Source organism: Heteronotia binoei, chromosome 4, assembly GCF_032191835.1.
Source record: "Heteronotia binoei isolate CCM8104 ecotype False Entrance Well chromosome 4, APGP_CSIRO_Hbin_v1, whole genome shotgun sequence".
NCBI classification, from domain to species: Eukaryota; Metazoa; Chordata; class Lepidosauria; order Squamata; family Gekkonidae; genus Heteronotia; species Heteronotia binoei.
In genome coordinates, this window is record NC_083226.1 from 184,177,996 (window position 1) to 184,202,397 (window position 24,402).

General features: G+C 47.0%; 2 protein-coding genes across 2 annotated transcripts; both read right to left on the reverse strand.

Moving 5' to 3' along the window:
• Window positions 1-914: 914 nt before the first annotated feature.
• Window positions 915-11,690, reverse strand: LOC132569818 (oocyte zinc finger protein XlCOF22-like). The gene is made up of 6 exons (XM_060236261.1): window positions 11,199-11,690; window positions 10,277-10,391; window positions 9,592-9,662; window positions 9,261-9,387; window positions 3,774-3,896; window positions 915-3,408 (listed from the first exon to the last, which is right to left on the reverse strand). Exons 1-6 carry the CDS (start codon window positions 11,610-11,612, stop codon window positions 1,949-1,951), a joined length of 2,310 nt encoding a protein of 769 aa, XP_060092244.1. The 5' UTR covers window positions 11,613-11,690; the 3' UTR covers window positions 915-1,948.
• On the reverse strand, window positions 11,628-23,332 carry LOC132570194 (zinc finger protein OZF-like; the record flags this gene model as incomplete). The annotated part of the gene is made up of 4 exons (XM_060236627.1): window positions 11,628-11,690; window positions 13,483-13,703; window positions 14,463-14,542; window positions 22,026-23,332. Coding segments are annotated over 4 exons (1,671 nt in total), but the record flags the coding sequence as incomplete, so codon positions are not given.
• Between the last annotated feature and the right edge of the window lie 1,070 nt (window positions 23,333-24,402).

Below are 24,402 nucleotides of genomic sequence, written 5' to 3' on the forward strand. Positions count from 1 at the left end.
AAACCTCCCTTGGGACCCTGGAGAGCCGCTGCCAGTCTGAGTAGACAATACTGACTTTGATGGACCCAGAAGAAGGCAGCTTCCTATGTTCATATATATGTTCAGGAAGGCTCCTGGCTGTGCTAAAAGCGCCCCCACCCACGGCACTCCAGTTGTCTCCTGAAATCTCATGCTTTAAGGGTGAAATAACCCTCCCCCCACCTTTACATAAGCAGCACCTGAAAGGTGAGATTAGAGGAGAGCCGTGGGTTGCCCTCCATGGGCAGCGCTGGAGGGATCCCCGTCCAGAAGGGGCGGGCTGGCGGCCTTTCCCAGCCCTACCAAAAAAGCGACCACACAGGGCAATCCCTCCTAGGCGTGCCCACTGTAAGAGACTGCTGGGATCCCCTCCTGGGCTGTTTTGTTAGGGCCAGCAAAGCCCCCCCCCTCCCTGCCCGTGGTGACCTGAGGCCCTGCAGTGCGCCCACCAACCCTGGCAGTCCAGTGGTCTCCTAAAAAATCACTTCCAGACACCCCAAGAAGACGAGATTTCAGGACAGCCTTCCCTTCCCTTGGAGAGGTGTGCTGTGCTGCTGGAGCGCTCCCTGGCCCAGCAAGAGGCCATTGGACTGTGCGCGTGAAAATCCAGTCCTAGAGCCTTTTGCACCCTTGCCAAAACTTACTGCTTGCACCCCCCCCCCCTCCCTTCTATCCTAAGAGCCCACAGAATAAAACGGAGGGATCGGGAGCCTCAGGGTGACACCAGAGAAGGGGGTTAAAGTTTAAATCCCCTCCTCTAGAGGTGGGCCGCAGCGGAGGCCTGATCCCGCCATTCTATCCTATTGGCCCATAGAAAAGAATAGAGTCCTACGGCAGGTTTAATGAAGCCCAACTCGTAAAAAACGCACTAAGCACAGAAAACACAAAGTCTGATTTCCCTGATGCAAATCATCATCTCTTTAATCTGAGCTGTGACCCTTCCCAAACTGAGTTTTGTTTTCTAGGGTGGCCCACTGCCTGGAGGGGGGGGGGGCGGGGAGAGGCATTATGGGCTGTTTCACTCTTCAGATGCCCATTTCCACCTATGAAGCCTCTGGGGAAAAGACAGGATTTCCTTCCACCCTTTCAGGCCTGTTAGCAACCCCAAATGCAGAAACCTTTCCAAATTAAAGCAGTGAGATGAAATTTCTCACCCTGCTGAAAGGTCATCATCTCCAAGGAGGAATCAAGGGGACCTCTGAAACGTCACAGGTGGGGAGTAACCTTGGTCCAGGGCTCTCTCCGGGGCATTTCTGGTTTTGGGGGGGGAGGGGAAGGAGCGGGAGGAGAGAAACTTGCTTCTCCTTCCTGGGAAAAGGATTAAGGAACGTGTTTCCCTTCCACGCGGTTCACCTGCCAGCTCCAGGCAAACCATAGAAATATTGTTCACACAAAGAAATTCTCAGTCCAACCCTTCTGAAGACAATTCACAGTACTCTTGTGAACAACATTTCTACGGCTTGCCTGTCCTTATTGTGATAAATATTGTATGCATTTTAGTAATTTTGGTCACAGTAACCTTTGGGTTTATGTTGTTAGTCGCAGAGAGGCTGCAGATATCTGTTATCCCCAACGCGTACATTTTTTCACAGGATTTGGAAAAGGAAATGTTTCTGCCAGTTTCGTAGATATCAGGAAAACTTAGATTGGCAGATCACATGAAGTAGCAAGTTTCATGGGGGGGGGGGGTTCTTTTGTGTAAGTACGTGTGTGACCCTCATTTGTGTAACTACTTTCTGAGCCTTCAACGCTTGGGTGTCTGAAGAAAAACTTCCTCAGAGCCAGCTATAGGAATGTTTCACCCCTCTATGGACACTCTGAGGAATATGACAATCAAATCTGTGCTTCAAGCTCTCGCCACACCGTAATGCCACTGAAGACTTCTATCGTTTGATTAATGAAGACACCTATTGTTAATCATTCATTCTGATTAACAGAATGACTTTCCTGTTTCTTCCCCATGGGTTTTTAGGTCTGGTGGATGATGGCCAAATGAATCTCTTTCTATAATCTGAGAATTAAAAAGGTTTCTCCCCGTATGGGTTCTTAGATGCTGTTGTAGAGTGCCACTCCGAGTGAATCTTTTTCCACACTCTGAGCATTCATAAGGTTTCTCCCCTGTGTGGGTTCTCTGGTGCACTCTCAGAGTGCTAGTCTTACTAAAACTCTTTCCACACTCTGAACATGGAAATGGTTTCTCCCCTGTGTGGGTTCTTTGGTGCAGTTGAAGAGTGCCCCTCTGAGTGAACCTCTTTCCACATTCTGAGCATTCGAAAGGTTTCTCCCCTGTGTGAGTTCTCCGATGAATTTGAAGTGTGGAAATCAGACTGAATCTCTTTCTACACACTGTGCATTCATAAGGTTTCTCCCCTGTGTGAGTTCTCTGATGCTTTTGAAGAATGGAAAGCACACCAAATCTCCTTCCACATGCTGAGCATTCAAAAGGTTTCTCTTCTGCGTGAGTTCTCCAATGATTCTGAAGATGGCCACTCAACCTGAATTTCTTTCCACACACTGAACATTCAAAAGGTTTCTCCCCTGTGTGGGTTGTTTGATGCAGTTGAAGATATCCACTCCTACTGAATTTTTTCCCACACTCGGAGCATTCAAAAGGTTTTTCCCCTGTATGAGTTTTTTGATGCTCTTGAAGATGGCTATTCTGACTGAATCTCTTTCCACAACCTGTACATTCAAAAGGTTTCTCCCCTGTGTGGGTTACTTGATGCCGTTGGAGAGTGCCACTCCGACTGAATCTCTTCCCACACTCTGAGCATTCAAAAGGTTTCTCTCCTGTGTGGGTTACTTGGTGCCGTTGGAGAGTGCAACTCAGACTGAATCTCTTTCCACACTCTGAACATTCAAAAGGTTTCTCCCCTGTATGAGTTCTCCCATGCCCCCGAAGTTGACCCCTGAACCTGAATCTTTTCCCACACACCATGCATTCAAATGGTTTCTCCCCTGTGTGAGTTCTTTGATGCTCCTGAAGATGGCCACTCCTCCTGAATCTCTTTCCACACTCTTTGCAGGAAAATGGTTTCTCCCCTGTATGAGTTCTCTGATGTTCTTGAAGATTTCCAAACCTCCTGAATCTCTTTCCACACTCTGTGCATTCGAATGGTTTCTCCCCTGTGTGGGTTCTTGGGTCCAGAAGGAGTTGTGATCTATTTCTGAAGTACTTTCCACACTGAACGGATTGACTTGCCTTCATTATCCTGTGCTTTGGAAAATGTACATTCTGCTTTTTTCCATCTCGATTCCCAGCCATATGGCCAAAGTACTTTCTCTTAGGTAGGCCTTGATAACTGACATTTTCTTTCAAGCCTTCATTTTTAACTCTGTCTGACATCTGCTGATAAAGTTCCTCGTCCTCATTTCTCTGATCGTCCTCTGCTGGAATAAATAGAGAGGCCCTTTTAGTACCTGGGAGGTTTGTAAGGTCCAAAGGCATCTATGTGACTGCATAAGGAAAGGATTGACGGCCCCTTGGCCTCATCCAGCTTGGCTGATCTTGACTTTCCCCAGAATATCAAGTATTGAAGGATACCTCAGTGCCTCAAGAGCCACAGCAGAGCTCTTGCCAATAATGAGTTTCTGCATCTCCAGATTTAAGGTCCCAGAAGGTCGCTCTCCCACTCTCCCTCCTTACTCAGAGGGCTTTATGGTTGCACCAAACCAAATGCCGCTCAGAAGTAAATCAGAAATCCCCCATGGCCGTTCCTTGCTTCTTCCCTTGACATAACATGAAGGATACTCACTCTCAGCCAGCTCGTTTGGGAAGGAAATATGTTCTTGGGATCCTCCTGAGGAACTCTGCAGCCTTTCTTTGGATGTGACACCACTGTCTGTCTCAAACAGAGCCTCTCTTACATTCCTGGCTTCTTTTGCAGATAGAGAGAGAGAGAGAGAGAGAGAGAGAAACTGATCATTTTTTGGCCTTTCTTTCGTTCCAAGGTCATTGTCTGTCTCCACCATAGTCTCTCTTATATTTCTGTTTTTTTCGCAGAGAGAGAGAAAAAGAGACTGACCATTTTAATATGAGGAAGGAAATAAATTCAAGAGTAAAAATTCTTCTGAAAGGATGGAAGTCATGGTCAAGATCAAAGTGAAGAAGAAAAGGAGATTTATTTATTTACGTTATATTTATATCCCGCCCATTCTGTACAGACTCAAGGTGGCTAACAGCATAAAATAGACAGTGAACAAAAGCAATATTAAAACAATAAAACAACAAAACAATCAGATAAATGGCAATGGTGCTACTTCAGACACATCATGTAATATTTTCTTTCTCACTCGCACAGATCTTGGGCACTTAGTAATGAGAACCTCCGTCTTAGAGATTGGATCCATATCCCACCCTTCACTACCTGAAGGAGTCTCAGAGCAGCTTACAATCTCCTTTCCCTCCCCCTCCCCGCAACAGACACCCTGTGAGGTGAGTGGGGCTGAGAGAGGTCTGACAGAAACTGCTCTTGAGAGAACAACTGTATGACTAACATGTATGACTATTTGCTCACAGGACAGAAGGCAGCCCCGTTGCTGCCAGAGAGCATGAGGGTCGAGAGGGAACAGGGCACCATGCTGAGGATAATGGGAATGCGCCCTCAGAAGGGACATCTTCTTCGGTTGGTGAGCGGGAATCCTTTCGCGCCAAGGAACCATCCCTGGCCAGGGAGAGAGGAGGGGGGTTTGGTAGTTGTTGATTTGATCCTTAGGCAAGTAGACAGCTGGGTGGCGAAACCACGTACTGACCATATGGTGACTTGCCTGCCTGGTGCGAAGGTAGTGGACATTACGCGTGTAGTAGAAAGGCTGTTAGACAGTGCTGGGGAGGAGCCAATGGTCGTGGTGCATGTTGGCACGAACAATGTGGGGAAATGCAGTCGTGAGGTCCTGGAGGAGAAATTTAGGCTGCTAGGCCAGGACCTCCAAGGAAGCCTTCTCAGAAATGCTACCTGTTCCACGTGCAGGGCAGGAGAGACAGGCACAAATTAGAAGTCTCAATGTGCGGATGAGACTATGGTGTAAGGAGGAAGGGTTTAAGTTTGTTAGGCACTGAGAAGCTTTCTGGAACAAGCGGGAGCAGTACAAAAGAGACGGTCTCCACTTGTCCCCGGATGGAACCAGGCTGCTGTCGCTTAAAATCAAAAAGGTGGCAGAGCAGTTTTTAAACTAAATCTTGGGGGAAAGCCGACAGGAGATGAAATGTCTCTGGTTCGGGAGGACTCATCTCAAAGAGATGAAGGGTTGGCTGCTATTTTTCTACCGGGTAATGGATCAGAGTTGTCCACTGTGATGGTGACTAACAGTATGGATTGTCTGCCAGAGTCTCGAGGCGGCAGCAGGAAGGTGGCGGGCCTAGCTTGCCTAGGAAATTATAGGTGTTTGTATGCAAATGCTAGAAGTGTTCAAAGTAAAATTGGTGAATTGTAATGTTTAGTGTTGGGAGAAAACATAGACATTGTGGGAATTTCAAAAACTTGGTGGAATGAGGAGAATCAGTGGGACACAGTGACTGAGGTCAGAGAATTAGATTCCCTTTTACTATTATAATATGAAAGGCTTAAAGAATTAGATTCCCTTTTACGATTATAATATGAAAGGCTTAAAGATAGCGGCCAAAAGTAAAAACTGTGTGGTTTTAACTACCCGCAGATTGATTGGGTCAATATGTGTTCTGGTCGAGAGAAAGAGATTGAGTTTCTTGATGCTCTCAATGACTGTGCCATGGAGCAGATGGTCACAGAACCTACCAGGGGTGGGGCAATCCTGGATTTGGTCCTAAGTAATGCCCAAGACTTGATGAGAGATGTAAAAGTGATTGTGCCGCTTGGGAGCAGTGATCATAATGTTAATGATTTCATCGTTTGTATAAATAGGGAGTTGCCCAAAAAGACCGCCACAACCACGTTTAACTTTAAAAGGGGTAAATTCTCTAAGATGAGGAGGCATGTGAGGAGGAAACTGAAAGGAAAGGTAAATACAGTCAAAACCCTTGGGGAAGCTTGGAAACTATTTAAAACTATAATCCTAGAAGCTCAGATAAAATACATACCACAAGTTAGGAAAGGCACAAACAGGTATAAGAAAAAGCCTGCATGGTTAACAAACAAAGTACTGGAAGCTGTAAAAGGTAAGAAGGACTCCTTTAAGTGGTGGAAAACCAGTCCAAATGAGATTAATAAAAGGGAACACAGGCTGCGGCAGATCAAATGCAAGACTGTGATCAGGCAGGCAAAAAGGGACTATGAGGAGCATATTGCAAAAAACATAAAGACCAACAATAAAAATTTCTTCAAATATATTAGTAGCAGGAAACCAGCCAGGGAGGCAGTGGGGCCCTTAGATGACCCTGGGGTAAAAGGATTACTGAAGGAGGATAGGGAAATGGCTGAGAAGCTGAATGCATTTTTTGCCTCCGTCTTCATTGTGGAAGATGAGAAATTTTTGCCCGCCCCAGAACCTCTAATTTTGGAAGGGGTGTTGAAAGACCTGAGTCAGATTGAGGTGACAAAAGAGAAGGTCCTACAACTGATAGACGAATTAAAAACTAATAAGTCACCAGGTCCGGATGGCATACATCCGAGAGTTCTGAAAGAACTCAAAGTTGAACTTGTGGATCTTCTAACAAAAATCTGTAATCTTTCATTGAAATCTGCCTCCATTCCTGAGGACTGGAAGTATCAAATGTCACCCCCATCTTTAAAAAGGGTTCAGGGTTCCAGGAAATTACAGGCCAGTCAGTCTGACTTCAATACCAGGAAAGTTGGTAGAAACCATTATCAAGGACAGAATGAGTAGGCATACTAATGAACATGGGTTATTGAGGAAGACTCAGCATGAGTTCTGTAGGAGAAGATCTTGCCTCACTAACCTGTTACATTTCTTTGAGGGGGTGAACAAACATGTGGACAAAGGAGACCCGATAGATGTTGTTTACCTTGACTTTCAGAAAGCTTTTGATAAAGTTCCTCATCAAAGGCTCCTTAGAAAGCTTGAGAGTCATGGAGTTAAAGGACAGGTCCTCTTGTGGATCAAAAACTGGCTGAGTAATAGGAAGCAGAGAGTGAGTATAAATGGGCAGTCTTCGCAGTGGAGGATGGTAAGCAGTGGGGTGCCGCAGGGCTCAGTACTGGGTCCCATGCTCTTTAACTTGTTCATAAATGATTTAGAGTTGGGAGTGAGCAGTGAAGTGGCCAAGTTTGCGGATGACACTAAATTGTTCAGGGTGGTGAGAACCAGAGAGGATTGTGAGGAACTCCAAAGGGATCTGTTGAGGCTGGGTGAGTGGGCGTCAACATGGCAGATGCAGTTCAATGTGGCCAAATGCAAAGTAATGCACATTGGGGCCAAGAATCCCAGCTACAAATACAAGTTGATGGGGTGTGAACTGGCAGAGACTGACCAAGACAGAGATCTTAGGGTTGTGGTAGATAACTCACTGAAAATGTCAAGACAGTGTGCAATTGCAATAAAAAAGGCCAACGCCATGCTGGGAATTATTAGGAAGGGAATTGAAAACAAATCAGCCAGTATCATAATGCCCCTGTATACTGCCAATTGTATACCGGATCCAGTACAAAGTGCTGGTCATTACCTTTAAAGCCCTATATGGCCAAGGACCGACTTACCTGAGGGACCGTCTCTCCCCATATGAGCCCCAGAGAGCACTGAGGTCAGCAGGAAAAAACAGATTGACTATCCCTGGGCCAAAAGAAGTTAAACTTCAAAACACCCGCACTCGGGCCTTTTCTGCCGCGGCCCCACACCTCTGGAATCAGCTCCCAGAGGAAGTGCGGGCCCTGCGGAACTTAGACCAGTTCCGCAGGGCCTGCAAGACCACCCTCTTTAATCAGGCATTTATCAATGACTGAATTATGGGTGCACAACAAAGGAAACGCCAAAATGGTCTGGTTTAGGGATCCACCACCACTACACCATCTGACAGACATAGCGTCAAACAATAATGTTTGCTGCCAGACTTAATAGTGTTAGATTAGAAATGTTTTAATTAATTATTGATTGGTTTTAATGTGATTTTAATGTCATTATTGTATTGTTCACTTTTAAATGTTGTTAGCCGCCCTGAGCCTGCTTCGGCGGGGGAGGGCGGGATACAAATAAAATTTTACCTTACCTTACCTTACCCTGTATAAATCGATGGTGCGGTCTCATTTGGAGTACTGTGTGCAGTTCTGGTCGCCGCACTTCCAAAAGGATATTATAGCATTGGAGAAAGTCCAGAAAAGGGCAACTAGAATGATTAAAGGGCTGGAACACTTTCCCTATGAAGAAAGATTGAAACGCTTGGGACTCTTTAGCTTGGAGAAACGTCGACTGCGGGGTGACATGATAGAGGTTTACAAGATAATGCATGGGATGGAGAAATTAGAGAAAGAAGTACTTTTCTCCCTTTCTCACTATACAAGAACTCATGGGCATTCGATGAAATTGCTGAGCAGACAGGTTAAAACAGATAAAAGGAAGTACTTCTTCACCCAAAGAGTGATTAACATGTGGAATTCACTGCCACAGGAGGTGGTGGCGGCCACAAGCATAGCCACCTTCAAGAGGGGGTTAGATAAAAATATGGAGCAGAAGTCCATCAGTGGCGATTAGCCACAGTTTGTGTGTGTGTGTGTGTGTGTGTATATATCTATATATAAAAATATTTTTTTGGCCACTGTGCAACGCAGAGTGTTGGAATGGATGGGCCATTGGCCTGATCTAACATGGCTTCTCTTATGTTCTTAACAACTCTGACAGAGTTAGGACCGACCCAAAGTCACTCAAGCAGTTGCATCTCAGAGTCTCAGGAAGACAGACGAATATAAGAACATAAGAGAACGTAAGTGAAGCCATGTTGGATTAGGCCAATGGCCCCTCCAGCCCAACATTCTGTGTCACACAGTGGCCAAAAAAACCCAGGTGCCATCAGGAGGTCCACCAGTGGGGCCAGGTCACAAGAAGCCCTTCCACTGTGCCCCCCCCAAGCACCCAGAACAGAGAGCATCACTGCCCCAGACAGAGAGTTCCGACGATATCTTTCACATCTCCTCCAGCCTGATCCTTTTAACTGGAGATGCTGGGGATTGAACCTGGGACCTTCTGCATGTCAAGCAGATGTTCTGCCCGTGAGCCACAGTAGTGGGACAGGCCTCAAAATGGTGTATTGCTCTTGAATCTTTTGCCTCTCACAATTGCAGCAATTTGCACCTTTGGCCCCTATGAAAGATCCTTACCCAGAAGGGCCACGCTCCCAGAGATCTCCAGCATGACTTCCCTGTACAGAGCTCTTTGTCCCGGACCCAGCAGGGCCCACTCAGCCTCCGTGAAAGAGACGGACACCTCCTCAAAGGAAAAGGGACCCTGGAAGAAAAAGCAGATTTCCTCCTCAGAGATCACGCCAGGCAGAGGTGGCACCCGGGAAGGGAGTCGTCTGGGAAAGTACAGGGATGGGTAAAGGGAGTGGCACTCAGAGGAACTCTCACTCACACACCTTGTAGTGACTGCAGGAGCAAAACCCCCCCTCAGAAAGGAAGAGGGACCCCCCTCCCTGTTCATCTCTCCTACCTGGGCTGCAAGTGCAGCAGCCGTTTCCACCCCTCTGAAAAGAGGAACGTTCAACAGCATCTCTTCACTGCCTGTTAATGAGACAAAGAAGAGACTGGATTTATACCCTACCTTTCACTAGCCAAAGGAGTCTCAGAGCAGCTTACAGTCTCCTTTCCCTTCCCTTCCCCTCCCCACAACAGACACCCTGTGAGGTAGGTGGGGCTGAGAGAGTTCTCCCAGGACTGCTCTTGAGCAGAACAGCCTTGAGAGAACTTGTGGCTGATCCAAGGTCACTCAGCAGGTGTATGCGGAAAAGTGGGGAATCAAATATGGTTCTCTCAGATAAGAGTCCACGCACTTAACCACTACACAGAACTGGAAGAAGGAAGTGTTTGCTTGTTTCCTCCCTGCTTCACACACCCCTTTCCCAGAAGTTTGAAACCATCCCGTGTGTACACTGAACAAATTCTTAACACTTTTGACTACATTCTGAGAGAGGCAGGAGAGGGGCAGCAGGGACCTATGAGCCTCAGGGATTCATTGGTGTGATCTCTTTTTGGAGGCATCACAGTTAGTGGACATTGAGTGCCGCAGATTAACTCTGTGTGCTGTGAAGTATTTCATTCTTTTCCGGACTAAACTAGTATCTGCCCATCAAATTCACCGTGTGCCCCAATAGCACCCTGGCACAAGGAGTCCTTACCACAGGAGAGGGCATCTTGGGCACGCTCCATGGCCTGCGCCCTCTGCCCTTGCTCCAAGGAAGCGCCTTCCGCCTGAGGGAATGTAGCTTCTGCCTTCATGGATGGTGCCCACATCTGAAACAAAAGGGGTAAGAGCTGGAATGGAAGAGAGACCAGGGATGGATCCTGCCCCACTCCTGGACTATCCATCCTTCCATCAGCTGACCTGGTGAGTTATCTGGAGGGGTCAGAAATTCTCCAGTAGAAGAAGCTGCTGAAGAAGGCAGTTCAATCTCCCATTTGGATCATCGAATCATAGAGTGGGAAGGGACCTCCAGAGTCATCTAGACCAACCCCATGCACAATGCAGGAACTTCAGAAATACCTCCCCGCCCCCCACACACACATATATCCCCAATGACCTCTGCTCCATGCTCAGAAGATGGCAAAACCCTCCAAGATCTCTTGACAAATTAGGATGGAGAAAAATTGCTGACTAACCCCAAACTGTAAATCAGCACTTCCCTGCGAATGTAGAAAAGTGTCACGAGAACGACATGAGTCTTTTTTATTTCTCAAGTCTCACATGAATCGTTTCTGATTGGCCCTTCAATCTTTTGTTTTTAAGGAAGTCCCACCCCTCTTGAACTCTTCTCTTCTTAAGTATTTCTGTCGTGATTTTACCCAGCATAAATAAGTTTGTCAAAATTTCCTTTCCTGAAGTCCAACCTATATGTCTGGCTATGGACAGCTCTTCCTTTCTCCAGGACTGTAAATTCCAAAATCAAATAGTCACTGCTATCCAGGGTACCCACTACTTCCACCAGTTCTTCCTGTTGGTGAGAATCAAGTTACACCGGGACAGATGTCTGGCAGGGAATTTTTAGGATAAGGCCACCTAGAACTGTTTGAATTGGACATACCTGGAGTGAATCCCCTCACCTGTTCTGCCTGCTTCTTCTCCTCTGCCTGACTCAGGAGGAAACCTTCGGCCAGGGCCACCGCCTGGGAACTGGTTTCCGGCCCACATTCCCTGACCCAGCTCTGCATTCCCTGCGGCAGAACAGTCAGGAACTGCTCCAGGATCACCAGGTCCACAATCTGCTTCTTGGTGCGCCTCTCCGGCCTCAGCCACTGGCTGCAAAGTCCATGGAGCTGGCTGCAGACCTCTCGGGGCCCATCGGCCTCCCGGTAGCAGAATTGCCGGAAGCGTCTGCAATGTACATCAGTGAGCTGATCGTGGATGTCTGGCATCAGGCTTTCCAAGAATTCAGCACCACTCCCAGCTTGGGTGGGATGGAGGCCTGACACTGCTGTCTTGCCAGTTCCAGGTGCTTCTGGGTTCTGCTCTTCCATCTCTTTCCTCTTATCTCAGGCCACCTCTGACTGGGTAATGATGCCTTTAGTCCCTTGCGTATGAAGAGAGGCGTCTCTCTGGGTGAAAGGGAAGACACCGACAGTCGCATGGAAAGCCAAAGAGAATGGAGATGAGAAGAAGATGGATTTGGATTTATATCCCGCCCTATACTCTGAATCTCAGAGCGGTCACAATCTCCTCTACCTTCCCCCCCCCCCACAACAAACACCCTGTGAGGTAGGTGGGGCTGAAAGTGCTTTTACAGCAGCTGCCCTTTCAAGGACAGCTTCTATGAAAGCTATGGCTGACCCAAGGCCATCTCAGCAGGTGCAAATGGAGGAGTTAGGAATCAAACCCGGTTATCCCAGATAAAAGTCCGTGCACTTCACCATTACACCAAACTGGCTCTCACCACTCCATTCTCCACTGCGGGGGAAGGGGAAGCCAAAATCCTTGGCATCTGGGCCATCCAATAAGTCATCCCATCTTGAACTCCCTTCTGGGCTTCCTAACCACCAAAAGGTGAGCTTCGTACTCTTGCTGGCAGCCCCCATGGCAAGACATGAGCCCCTGCCTCTGGAGATGCTGTGCTGGCCAGGGACCTGCCCCTCTCTTTTGCCTGGCAAAAGGATGCCCTTCCTCCCACCCAGACCCCAGGTCAGGAGAGAGAATATGGCGTCGTGTTGCCTCTGCCAAGCGAGGTGTGGATGGAGGGAGGAGAACATAAGAACATAAGAGAAGCCATGTTGGATCAGGCCAACGGCCCATCAAGTCCAACACTCTGTGTCACACAGTGGCAAAAAATGTTATATACACACATACACTGTGGCTAATAGCCACTGATGGACCTGTGCTCCATATTTTTATCTAAACCCCTCTTGAAGGAGGCAGGGCGATGTGGCCGGGACAGCCGTGTTCCTTCCCTGGGCATCCAGTCTGCACAACACTGCTACAGGTGGGAAGGTATGCAACCCCCCATCTGGGGCATTGCCTGGTTTCTTTAGCCCAGGAATCCTGTGGCTCAGGCCACAGTCCTCACAGTGGGGTATGCCCAGGTGCCATTTGTTCCTGCTGTGTCTCTGAGAGGCTGGTGCCAGGGGGTGTGGCCACATTAGCATGCCCCGCCCCTCTCTGCCTGGCACAGGGGAGTCTCCCGGTGCTGTGATAGGTGGGCATTGAAGTTGCTCAGGGATTCATCGTCTCTCCCTGCATTCCCCTCTCCCTTGTCCTGGAATACATGCCCACCAGTGTTCCCTCCAAGCTGAGTTAGTGTGAGCTAGCTCACAGGTTTCTAGCCTCCAGCTCACACATTTTTGTTTTAGCTCAGGAAAAATGGTCCCAGAACACAATAATTGATGCAGGAGCTCCAACTTTAACGCCAGCAGCTCACAAAGCAGAAGTTTTTGCTCACAAGACTCTGCAGCTGAGAGGGAACATTGATGCCCACCCCCTCACCCCCCACCCACATACAAATTTCAATTCCAGAGGGGAGGGCAAAAGGAGTGCCTGGTGGGGTTACCAACCTCCAGGTCGGATCTCCAGCTCTCCACCCAGGATGACCACCCACCTCCCGCCGGGAGAGACCAGCTCCCCGCGAGGAAACCCTGGCACCAGGGGAGGGGGAGGACTCTGCGGCACTGGCTGTCCCCGTCTCGGGTTCCCCTCCCCAGCCGGCCCTCCCCGCCATGCCCCCCCTCCCCCAATGCCCAGGGACTTCCCGCCCGGGAGCTGGCAACCCCTCCCTCCCTGCCGCTGCCAGCCTGGGACTCCCCCCGAGGCCCCCTGCCCGACACCCTCCGGCTGCTGCTGCCTGCTGGGGTTGCCAACCTCCAGGGGGGTCTCCCGCTCTCCCCCGGGAGGACCACCCACCTCCGCGGCTTCCCGCTCCTCTTCCGCGGGCTGCAGAGCCTTCTCCGCCCCCTCCCCGCCTCCCCGGTCCTCCCGCGGCCGCTCCAGCCGCCGACTCGCTGGCTTTAACCCTCTCGGCGCTGCAGAGGGAGGCAAGGGGCGCCCCGCCGTCTCCTGCGCCGAGAGGAGCTCCGGCTGCCGCTCAGGGCTTTGGGGGCTCTTCTGCACCAGATCTGGGGAGGCTGCAGGGCAGGAAGGGGCAGAGAGCCACGAAGCAGACAGATGGAGGACAGTGGCTGGATGCTGCTGCTGCTGCAGCCCTCGGCCGGGTCGGGGGAAGGACCTCAGAGAAGCCCTGTTGCCTCCCGCCCCAGCACCAAGAATACAGAGCATCCCTGCCCCAGACAGAAGAACATAAGGGAAGCCCTGTTCGATCAGCCCAATGGCCCATGCAGTCCAACACTCTGTGCCACATAGTGGCCAAAACCCAGGGGTCCTCCAGGAAACTAGAAGCCCTCCCACTATTTCCCCCCAAGCACCAAGAATACAGAGCATCCCTGCCCCACACAGAGTTCTATTTATACCCTGTGGCTAAGAGCCACTGATGGACCTCTGCTTCAGATGCTTATCCAATCCCCTCTCGAAGCTGGCTATGGTTGCAGCTGCCACCACCTCCTGTGGCAGTGAATTCCTCGTGTTAATCACCCTTTGGGTGGAGAAGAACTTCTTTTTGGCTGGCAGATAGGGTTGCCACCTCTGGGTTGGGAAATTCCTCGAGATTTGGGGAGGGCAGGGAGGAACCTCAGTGGGGTCTAATGCCAGAGAGTCCCCACTGCAAAGCAGCCATGTTCCCCGAGAGAAGAGATCTCTGTTGTCAGGAGATAACTTGTAATTCCGAGAGATCTCCAGGCCGCACCTGGAGGTTGGTGACTCTGACAGGGCAGGGTGCCAGCATACTTTGCAGAACAGGTGACATCTTGCCACCTAAAACAGAGCCCTACTTTTTGGCTTATCACTGGACGTGCCCACCTTCATGCCAAATGCCAGAAAATCAACCACTGCATACACCTCAGTCATTGGACTTTGACACACACACAGAGGAAATATTTAGAGTCTGAGTAGAAAATATTAAACGCGGGCTGAGGCAGCATAAGGCAGCTTCATGAGTTCATGCATAAGAACATAAGAGAAGCCCTGTGGGTCCGGCCAATGGTCCATCCAGTCCAACACTCTGTGTCACACAGTGGCCAAAAAACCCAGGTGCCATGATGAAAAATATTTTCAAAAAGGTTGTTAGACCATGGTTTCCGGTAACTGAATATTTATTGCAAAATGAAATTATACCAAATAACACTTTGTATGCTAATTTGATATACTTTTAAAGTTTGAAAACATGAAAGTTATATATATTTGACAATTTAAAAAAGGTCAAGGTAAAAGTAGTCCCCTATGCAAGCACCACTCGTTTCCGACTCTGGGACGACGTTGCTTTCACAACATATGAACATATGAAGCTGCCTTATACTGAATCAGACCCTCAGTCCATCAAAGTCAGTCTACTCAGACTGGCAGCAGCTCTCCAGGGTCTCAAGCTGAGGTTTTTCGCACCTATTTGCCTGAAACCTTTTTAGTTGGAGATGCCGGAGATTGAACCTGGGACCTTCTGCTTACCAAGCAGATGCTCTACCACTGAGCCACCGTCCCTCCCCAAACAACGTTTTCCGTTATGTTAATACAGGGTTTGTATTTTGTTTTGTATTTTCATTTTATTTGTAAAAACAATTTTTATTATTCTACAACATATTATATCACTATTTCATTTACTTCTCTCAAATAAAAGTCAACATGTTGCATTACATTTCCACCTCCCCTCCTCCCTTTCAAGACTTCCCCAGTGTTACTTACAATATAAAAGCAATAAAGGTAATTTAACATTTTTTAAAAAAACTGTTTAAAAAGAAAAAAGGAACTTATACTTCTTTATGATTATTACCTCATTCAATTAATGATCCAGTATATTACTAAATTAAGTCATATTATCTATCTTATTATAATCTTTTGAGAAAGAGCAAAATATTTTCTCATACTCTCATTTTAACTATCATTCTTGTCTCAGTAAATTAAAAATAGCTGATAAACAAGTTAGCCATTATCATATATCACCAAGTGTCCTTTCACACTCCATAGTTCTGAAACTTTCGCCATTCATTATTAAATTTTTCCATATCAAGTTCCTTTAGTGTTCTTGTTAATTTGTCCATTTCACTCCAGTGCATAGTTTTCATAACTCAGTCCCATTTTTCTGGAATTTTATTTTGCTTCCACAACTGTGCATACAATGTCCATTCTCCCGATTAGAGTTTGTCCTCCTAACCACTATAACAAACTGGATCAGAGGGGAAAGTGAGGCTCCCCCCCCCCCCCCGAAGTCCTGGAGGGCCTGACCTAGTGGCCGGCAGCTCAGAACTGGGCTTTATTTTTCCAAGGTAAAGGATGCTGAATGGGGAGAGAGGAAGGAAGAAAATATTGCTTATACCCCGTCCTATACTCTGAATCTCAGAGTGGCTCACAATCTCTTTTACCATCCTGCCTCACAACAGACACCCTGTGAGGCTGGTGGGGCTGAGAGGGCTCCCACAGCAGCTGCCCTTTAAAGGACAACTCCTGCGAGAGCTATGGATGACCCACTTAACCACTATGGCTGACCCAAGGCCATTCCAGCAGGTGCAAGTGGAGGAGTGGGAAATCAAACCTGGTTCTCCCACACTTCACCACTACACCAAACTGGAATCAAACCTGGTTCTCTGCACACTTCACCACTACACCAAACTGGAATGCTGAAGACAGGGGGACAGAAAATATAGGTTGGCTATGGGGTGGGAAGGAGAAGGAAGCATAAGAAAAAGAGGTCTTTCAGGAAAGGGAAATATGAAACTGTGTGTGGGGGGGGGAATGAGATGCATCCCCCAAGTCCTTGCCCACTTAGAAATAAATAAATGTAAAAGTCATGAGATTTCCACACCTATCAAACATATCTCTTTGAATAAGGGCTCCCCTCCCCCCAAAAAATTAGTCCTTAAAGCTCTCTGGCAAGGTTGGTTAGCCTGAAAATGTGACCTGCTAAAGGGCACTCAAAGTCCTTCCAAGCCTCCTGCGGATTTAATGAAGACCAACTCATTAAAAACCTGCTGAACACAGAAAACACAAAGTCTGATTTGCCTGATGCAAATAATCATCTCCTTAATCTGAGCTGTGCCCCTTCCAAAATTGAGTTTTGTTTTCTAGGGTCGCTCACTGCCCGAAGGGGAAAAAAGCATTGCACAGGGGACCTTTCCTTTCCTTCCTTCACCTTCCACAAGGTTCACATGCCAACTCCACAGATACTACTCCATTTCCACAATACTGGATAATACTCTGTGTGTGTGCGTCTGACCTCTTAGAACTTACTGAGTTGTTGGGTAAGGAGACACAAGGTTTTCTTTCCAACCCAAATAAATTCTATAACCAGAACTCTTTGGGCTTCATGGTAATAATACCCAAAAAACACGCACAGCAGGCTGGACGGGGGAGATGAGAGGGTTGTGTAATGCCTCTCAAGAGCTACTTGTCAGATTTAAGAAGTTTCTCAACTAAGGCTGCCGGCTGGTCACACGATGTTTATGCCCGTAGCAGAGAGGCTGCAGGGATCTGTTATCCCCAACTCCTCCATTTCCTCACAGGATTTGGAAAAGGAAATGTTTCTGCCAGTTTTGCAGATCAGATGAAGCAGCAAGTTTCACTGGGGGGGGGGGGGGACCACTAAAAACGCCCTCCTTTGTGCAACTACTTTCTGAGCCTTCAGCACCTGGGTGTCTGAAGAAGACCCTCCGATCTGATCCATTAGATTGGCCTGCATCTGACTCAACGGTGTCGCTAGGAACATTTGCATACCGGTTTGCCACTCTTCAAGGATCTCCTGTGAAATCATAACATGCGCCAGCTCAGGGATCCCCGGTAAGGGTGTCGATCTCTCTGTCTTACACATCTTAGACGGGGTCAGTTTATCTCCTACTCCTCAATTTACTTATTTAACAAAAATGTTATATCTCCCCCTTTCCCTGCTCAGAATCAAATTAAACTACTCAATTCATTAGTTGACAGGATCATGCTATATGAACTTAAATTATCTATTTCTTTTTTAAAGTAATTAATTACAGTTAATCAAGTACTGATTACATCTTTAATTACAATTATATAATCAAACTTAACCATTAATTACTTCTGTTTTGCAGTGGTTAAACACCCAAAACCGTTCACAATATCTCTCAGTAATAATTACTTCTATTTTCTAATAATTAAACATTCACACCTATACACCATGTCTCTCATTCCCTCTTCTCTTCCCTCATGATTTATCATTGCATCCTACACCAATCACTCATCCAAGTTAACCCAAACACTCCAACTTCCACTCTTTATCTGTCACCCACTCTCTTCTATACAGTCCAGTATCTCTCCTGAAATTGAAAGTTCAAATAAACACGTCTTGCAGTCAGCCACTTTGAATCTTCCAACCTTGTTCTTTCTTCCTTCTTCCCGCCTTGTTCCTTCTACAGTTTATAGTTAAACTATCATAAATCTAGTTCCACCAATTCACTGTATCCCCGTCTATAAGTTTTCCACTTCACAGATATATTTATTAAGCAACCAACCACACCTAGTCACTTAGCTTTCCACTCACACAAAACCAACCACATTTACTCTTTTCTCTCTCTCCTGCTTCCAGTTATTGCCGCCTTAACGGGTTATCATCTCATGCTTTCATTTAAAGTCCAAAATGTTTCCATTAAGACAGAGGTGGCCAACGGAACCTCTCCGGATGTTTTTTGCCTACAACTCCCATCAGCCCCAGCCAAAAAACATCTGGAGAGCTACTGTTGGCCACCCCTGCGTTAAGTCTTCTCTCTTCCTGTTGCTCTTCTACTTTCCATCCACTCGCTCTGGAATAAATCTCACCAGCCAGTTTCATTTAGTGCTTTGATTTCCGCTATTCTGTCCCTTCCACAGAAGCACAAAAGCAGCAGTCATATACAATTATTTTTACAGCCCCAAAAATCATGCAGTCAAAATTAATTGAATAGAAATTTGTATTTATAAGAATAATCAGCCAGAGGTCCATCAGCAGCCGCAATCTGCCTGCTAACCAAGTATATCAAACGCTAAACCTTAAATCCATTTCAGCTGTTGCCGTCGTCAGTTCCAAACTTCTCCTCTTCTCCATCGCTGCACTCAGTTCACCCCCCCTTCATCGCCTGAGCATAAATTCCAAGCCGCTGCTTATTCTTTAGCACATAGTAAACCACTTAGCTCTGTCTATTGCCTTTTCTTGGAAGTCTCTTCTCAGTTGTAAAAACCTTGCTGCCCTTTCTCCTCCTCTCCGGCATTCACAGCTCCTTCGCCGTTAAGGCGTCCGCAACAACCCGGGCTTCGGGGATACCAGGAGGCTCAAAATGGAGCCGACAGCCCCAGCTCAGCCCTCCTCTTGCTCCCCCTGCCTTGAGAACCCCTGACTGGGGTCCTACTCGGTCTACCTGCTTCTGGTGACCCCAAAAGCCCATCCCCCGCAAGGGCCATCGGGAATGCGATGGCTCGTTGCTATGCTGAAACCAGAAGCTTTTTGTGTAACTTCTTTCTGAGCTTTCAACACCTGGGTGTCTAAAGAAGACCCTATTTAGAGCCAGATATAGGAATGTTTCACCCCTCTGTAGCTCCTCTGAGGAATATGACAATCAGATCTGTGCTTCAAGCTCTTGCCACACCCTGAGCATTTATGAGGTCTTGAATCTCTTTCAATTGGCAGAACCCATCTCTGCTTTCTCCCCTGTGAGATCTATTTGAGGGCTTCAAACATGGCTGAAGCTCCTTCCACAATCCAAGCATTTTTAACATTTCTTCCAAGTTAGGGTAAGATTTCTGTGTAGATTCAACTTTGTACAAGGGTTTATATAGTGTCAATGGCCTTTTGATAAGGTTCCACATACTACCCTTGTTGGCAAGTTGGTAAAATGTGGTTTGGATCCTGTTACCGTTAGGTGGATCTGTAACTGGCTGACAGATCACACCCCAAGAGTGCTTGTGAATGGCTCCTCATCCTCTTGAAGTGGAGGGACAAGTGGAGTGCCTCAAGGATCTGTCCTGGGACCTGTTTTATTCAAAATCCTAATAAGTGATTTGGATAAAGGAATAGAGAAACCACTTACTAAATTTGCAGATGATACTAAATTGGAGGGGTTGCAAATACAGTAGAACAGGGGCGGCCAATGGTAGCTCTCCAGATGTTTTTTGCGTACACCTCCCATCAGCGTTGGCCACCCCTGCAGTTGAAGACAGAAACAGGATCCAGGATGGTCTTGACACGCTGGAAAACTGGGCTGAAACCAATAAAATGAATTTTAACAGGTATAAATATAAAGTTCTGCATTTAAGTAGGAAAAGTTGGAAGGGACCTCCAGGGTCATCTAGTCCAAATTCCTGCACAATGCAGGAAACTCACAAACACCTCCCCCTAAATTCACAGGATACTCATCGCTATCAGATGGCCATCTAGCCTCTGTTTAAAAACCTCCAAGGAAGGAGAGCCCACCGCCTCTCGAGGAAGACTGTTCCATTTAGGTAGGAAAAATCCAATGCATGGTTATAGGACGGGGGAGACTTGTCTTAGCAGTAGTATGTTTGAAGAGGGCCTTACATGAGTCAGCGTATGTTCCACTAAGACTCCTAGATCCTTTTCATACATACTAATGCTAAGACAAGTTTCCCCCGTCCTATAGCCATGCATTGGATTTTTCCTACCTAAATGGAACAGGCTTCCTCAGGAGGCTGTGGGCTCTCCTTCCTTGGAGGTTTTTAAAGAGAGGCTGGATGGCCATCTGACAGCAATGAAGATCCTGTGAATTTAGGGAGCGGTATTTCCGAACTTCCTGCATTGTGCAGGAGGTTGGACTAGGTGACTAGGTAAGCATTTTCACCGTTTCTCTTTCTGGTGGTTCTTAGATTCGCTAGATGATTTCCAAGCTGAGTTAAACTGCACATTCTGAGAATTTTTCCTCTGTATTGCCTTTTTTCATCTTAGACGGGCGAGGCAGCTGGCCCCCTTCCTGGAGCGCGGTGACCTGGCAACAGTGATCCACGCAACGGTCACCTCGAGGTTGGACTACTGTAATGCCCTCTACATGGGGCTGCCCCTGTACCAAACCCGGAAACTGCAGCTAGTGCAAAATGCAGCAGCCAGGCTGCTACTGGGACTACCTCGGTGGGAACATGTGCAGTCTGGGCTGCAAGAGTTGCACTGGCTGCCAATTGTTTACCGGGTTCGTTACAAGGTGCTGGTCATTACCTTTAAAGCCCTATATGGTCAAGGACCTGCCTACCTTAGGGACCGCCTCTCTCCATATGTTCCCCAGAGAGCACTGCGAACAAGCTCAAAAAATCTGCTTGAAATCCCTGGGCCAAAAGAAAAGAGATTAAAAGCTATCAGAGAACAGGCGTTCTCTACAAAGGCCCCCCAATGGTGGAATCAATTGCCGGAAGAGGTGCGGGCCCTGCGGGATCTTAACCAGTTCCGTAGGGCCTGCAAAACTGCCCTCTTCCAGCTAGCTTTTTAAGACAGAACTTCTGATAAGATCAGGAATACTGAACCATCCTATATGCCATCCGATTGTATTTTAATGTCATACTGTTTTATTGTTTAAATTATTAATTATATCATTTATTGTTTATCTGTATCATGGTTTTACCATGTCTTGTTAGCCGCCCTGAGCCTGCCTAGGCGGGGAGGGCAGGGTATAAATAAAAGTTTATTATTATTATTATTATTATTATTATTATTATTATTATTATGGACTTCTATTGATAATCAGTGTCCTACCGTTAATCAATCACTCTGAGCACTCAAAATGTTTCTTCCCTGTGGGTTCTTAGGTCTGGTGAACGATGGCCACTCCAAATGAATCTCTTTCCACACTCTGAGAATTAAAAGGGTTTCTCCCCGTATGGGTTCTTAGATGCTGTTGAAGAATGCCGCTCCAACTGAATATCTTTCCACACTCTGAGCATTCATAAGATTTTTCCCGTGTGGGTTCTTTGATGCACTTGAAGACTGCTACTGTGACTGAATCTTTTTCCACACTCTATGCATTCAAAAGGGTTCACTCCCATGTGGGTTAGATGATGCCGTTGGAGACCGCCACTCCAACTGAATCTCTTCAGACACTCTGAGCATTTAAAAGGTTTCTCCCCTGTATGGGTTAATTGATGCTCTCGAAGACTGCAACTCCAACTGAATCTCTTCCCACACTCTGAGCATTCAAAAGGTTTCTCCCCTGTGTGGGTTCTTTGATGATCTTTAAGACTATTACTCTGACTGAATCTCTTTCCACACTCTGAGCATTCAAAAGGTTTCTCCCCTGTGTGGGTTCTTTGGTGCCGTTGAAGATACCCACTTGTACTGAATCTCTTCCCACATTCTGAACATTCAAAAGGTTTCTCCCCTGTGTGGGTTCTTTGGTGCAGCTGAAGACTGATACTCCGATTGAATCTCTTCCCATGCTGTGCATTCAAATGATTTTTGCTCTGTGTGAGTTCTTTGATGCTTTTGAAAACCGCTATTCCAACTGAATCTCTTTCCACACTCCGTGCATTTGAATGGTTTTTCCCCTGTGTGGGTTCTTTGATGCACTGGAAGATGATGCCTCTGTCTGAATCTCTTCCCACACTCTGTGCATTCAAAAGGTTTCTCCCCTGTGTGGGTTCTTTGATGCTCTTTAAGACTGCTTCTCTGACTGAATCTCTTCCCACACTCTGTACATTCAAAAGGTTTCTCCCCTGTGTGGGTTACTTGATGCTTTTGGAGAGTGCCGCTCCGACTGAATCTCTTCCCACACTCTGAGCATTCAAAAGGCTTCTCCCCTGTGTGGATTGCTTGGTGCTGCTGAAGAGACCCGCTTGTACTGAATCTCTTCCCACACTCTGAGCATTCAAAATGTTTCTCCCCTGTGTGGGTTCTCTGATGCAGTTGAAGACTGCCACTCTGACTGAATCTCTTTTCACACTCTTTACATTCAAAAGGTTTCTCCCCTGTGTGGGTTCTTTGATGCTCTTGAAGATAACTACTCCGGCTGAATCTTTTTCCACACTCTGAGCATTGAAAAGGTTTCTCCCCTGTGTGGAATATTTGGTGCCGTTGAAAATCCCCACTCATACTGAATCTCTTCCCACACTCTGAGCATTCAAAAGGTTTCTCCGGTGTGTGGGTTCTTTGATGGCCTCGAAGACTGCCACTCCAACTGAATCTCTTCCCACACTCTGAGCATTCAAAAGGTTTCTCTCCTGTGTGGGTTCTTTGATGATCTTTTAGACTATTTCTCTGACTGAATCTCTTTCCACACGCTGTGCATTGAAAAGGTTTCTCCCCTGTGTGGGTTCTTTGATGGACTTGAAGATTGCTTCTCTGACTGAATGTCTTTCCACACTCTGTGCATTCAAAAGGTTTCTCCCCTGTGTGGATTCTTTGATGGCCTTGAAGACTATTACTCTGACTGAATCTCTTTCCACACTCTGTGCATTCAAAAGGTTTCTCTCCCGTGTGGGTTACTTGATGCCGTTGAAGACGGCTACTCCAACTGAACCTCTTCCCACACTCTGAGCATTCAAAAGGTTTTTCCCCTGTGTGGGTTCTTTGGTGCTGTTGAAGATACACACTCGTACTGAATCTCTTTCCACACTCTGAGCATTCAAAAGGTTTCTCCTCTGTGTGGGTTCTTTGGTGCAGCTGAAGACTGATACTCTGACTGAATCTCTTTCCACACTTTGTGCATTCATATGGTTTCTGCTCTGTGTGAGTTCTTTGATGCTCTTCAAGATGGCCAGTCCTCCTGAATCTCTTTCCACACTCTTTGCAGGAATATGATTTCTCCCCTGTATGAGTTCTCTGATGTTCCTGAAGAATTCCAAAGCTCCTGAATCTCTGTCCAGACTCTGTGCATTTGAATAGTTTCTTCCCTGTGTGGGTTCTTTGGTCCACAAGGAGCTGCGATCTACTTCTGAAGTACTTTCCACACTGAACGGATTGATTTGCCTTCATTATCCTGTGCTTAGTTATGTTATGCTTTCTTCCATCTTGATTCTCAGTCATATGGCCACCGTACTTTCTCTTAGGTAGGCCTCGAAAACTGATGTTTCCTTTCAAGTCTTCATTTTTAACTATGACTGGCATTTGTTGATGAAGTTCCTCGTCCTCCTCATTTCTCTGATCATCCTCTGCTAGAATAAATAGAGAGGCCCTTATAGTATTTGGGAGGTTTGTAAGGTCCAAAGGCATCTATGTGACTACACAACGAAAGGATTGACGGACCCTTGGCCTCATCCAGCCTGCCTGATCTTAACCAACTTTCCCCAGGATATCTAGTATTGAAGGATACCTCAGCGCCTCAAGAGCCACAGCAGAGCTCTTGCCCAGAATGAGTTTCCGCACCTCCAGATTTCAGTCCCCAGAAGGCCACCCTCCCTCTCTTCCTCCTTACTCAGAGGGCTTTATGCTTGTTGCTCAGAAGTAACCAGAACTCCCCTGTGGCTATTCCTTGCCTCTTCCCTTGACATAACCATAAAGGATACTCACTCTCAGCCAGCTCATTTGGGAAGGAAATATGCTCTTCGGATCCTCTTGTTGAGCTCTCCAGCCTTTCTTTGGATGCAAAGCCATGGTCTGTTTCCACCACTGTCTTTCTTATACTTCTCATTTCTTTTGCAGAAAGAGAGAGAGAGAGAGAGAGAAAGAATCTGATCATTCTTATATGGGAAAGGAAAGAAAGTCAAGAATAAAACTTCTTCTGGAAGGATGAAGTCGTGGTCAAGATCAAAGTGAAGAAGAGGAGGAGGAGGAGGAGATTGCATTTAAAGCCTGCC

Bases quoted from the DNA above. Each gene is read 5' to 3' on its own strand.
- LOC132569818 (XM_060236261.1), bottom strand. From the start codon at position 11,612: ATGGAAGAGCAGAACCCAGAAGCACCTGGAACTGGCAAGACAGCAGTG. The intron at 10,392-11,198 runs GTGAGGGGATTC...CTTTTGTTTCAG, and splicing joins AGAAGAAGCAGGCAGAACAG to ATGTGGGCACCATCCATGAA. The intron at 3,897-9,260 runs GTAAGGATCTTT...TATCTGCAAAAG, and splicing joins TGGGAGCGTGGCCCTTCTGG to AAGCCAGGAATGTAAGAGAG.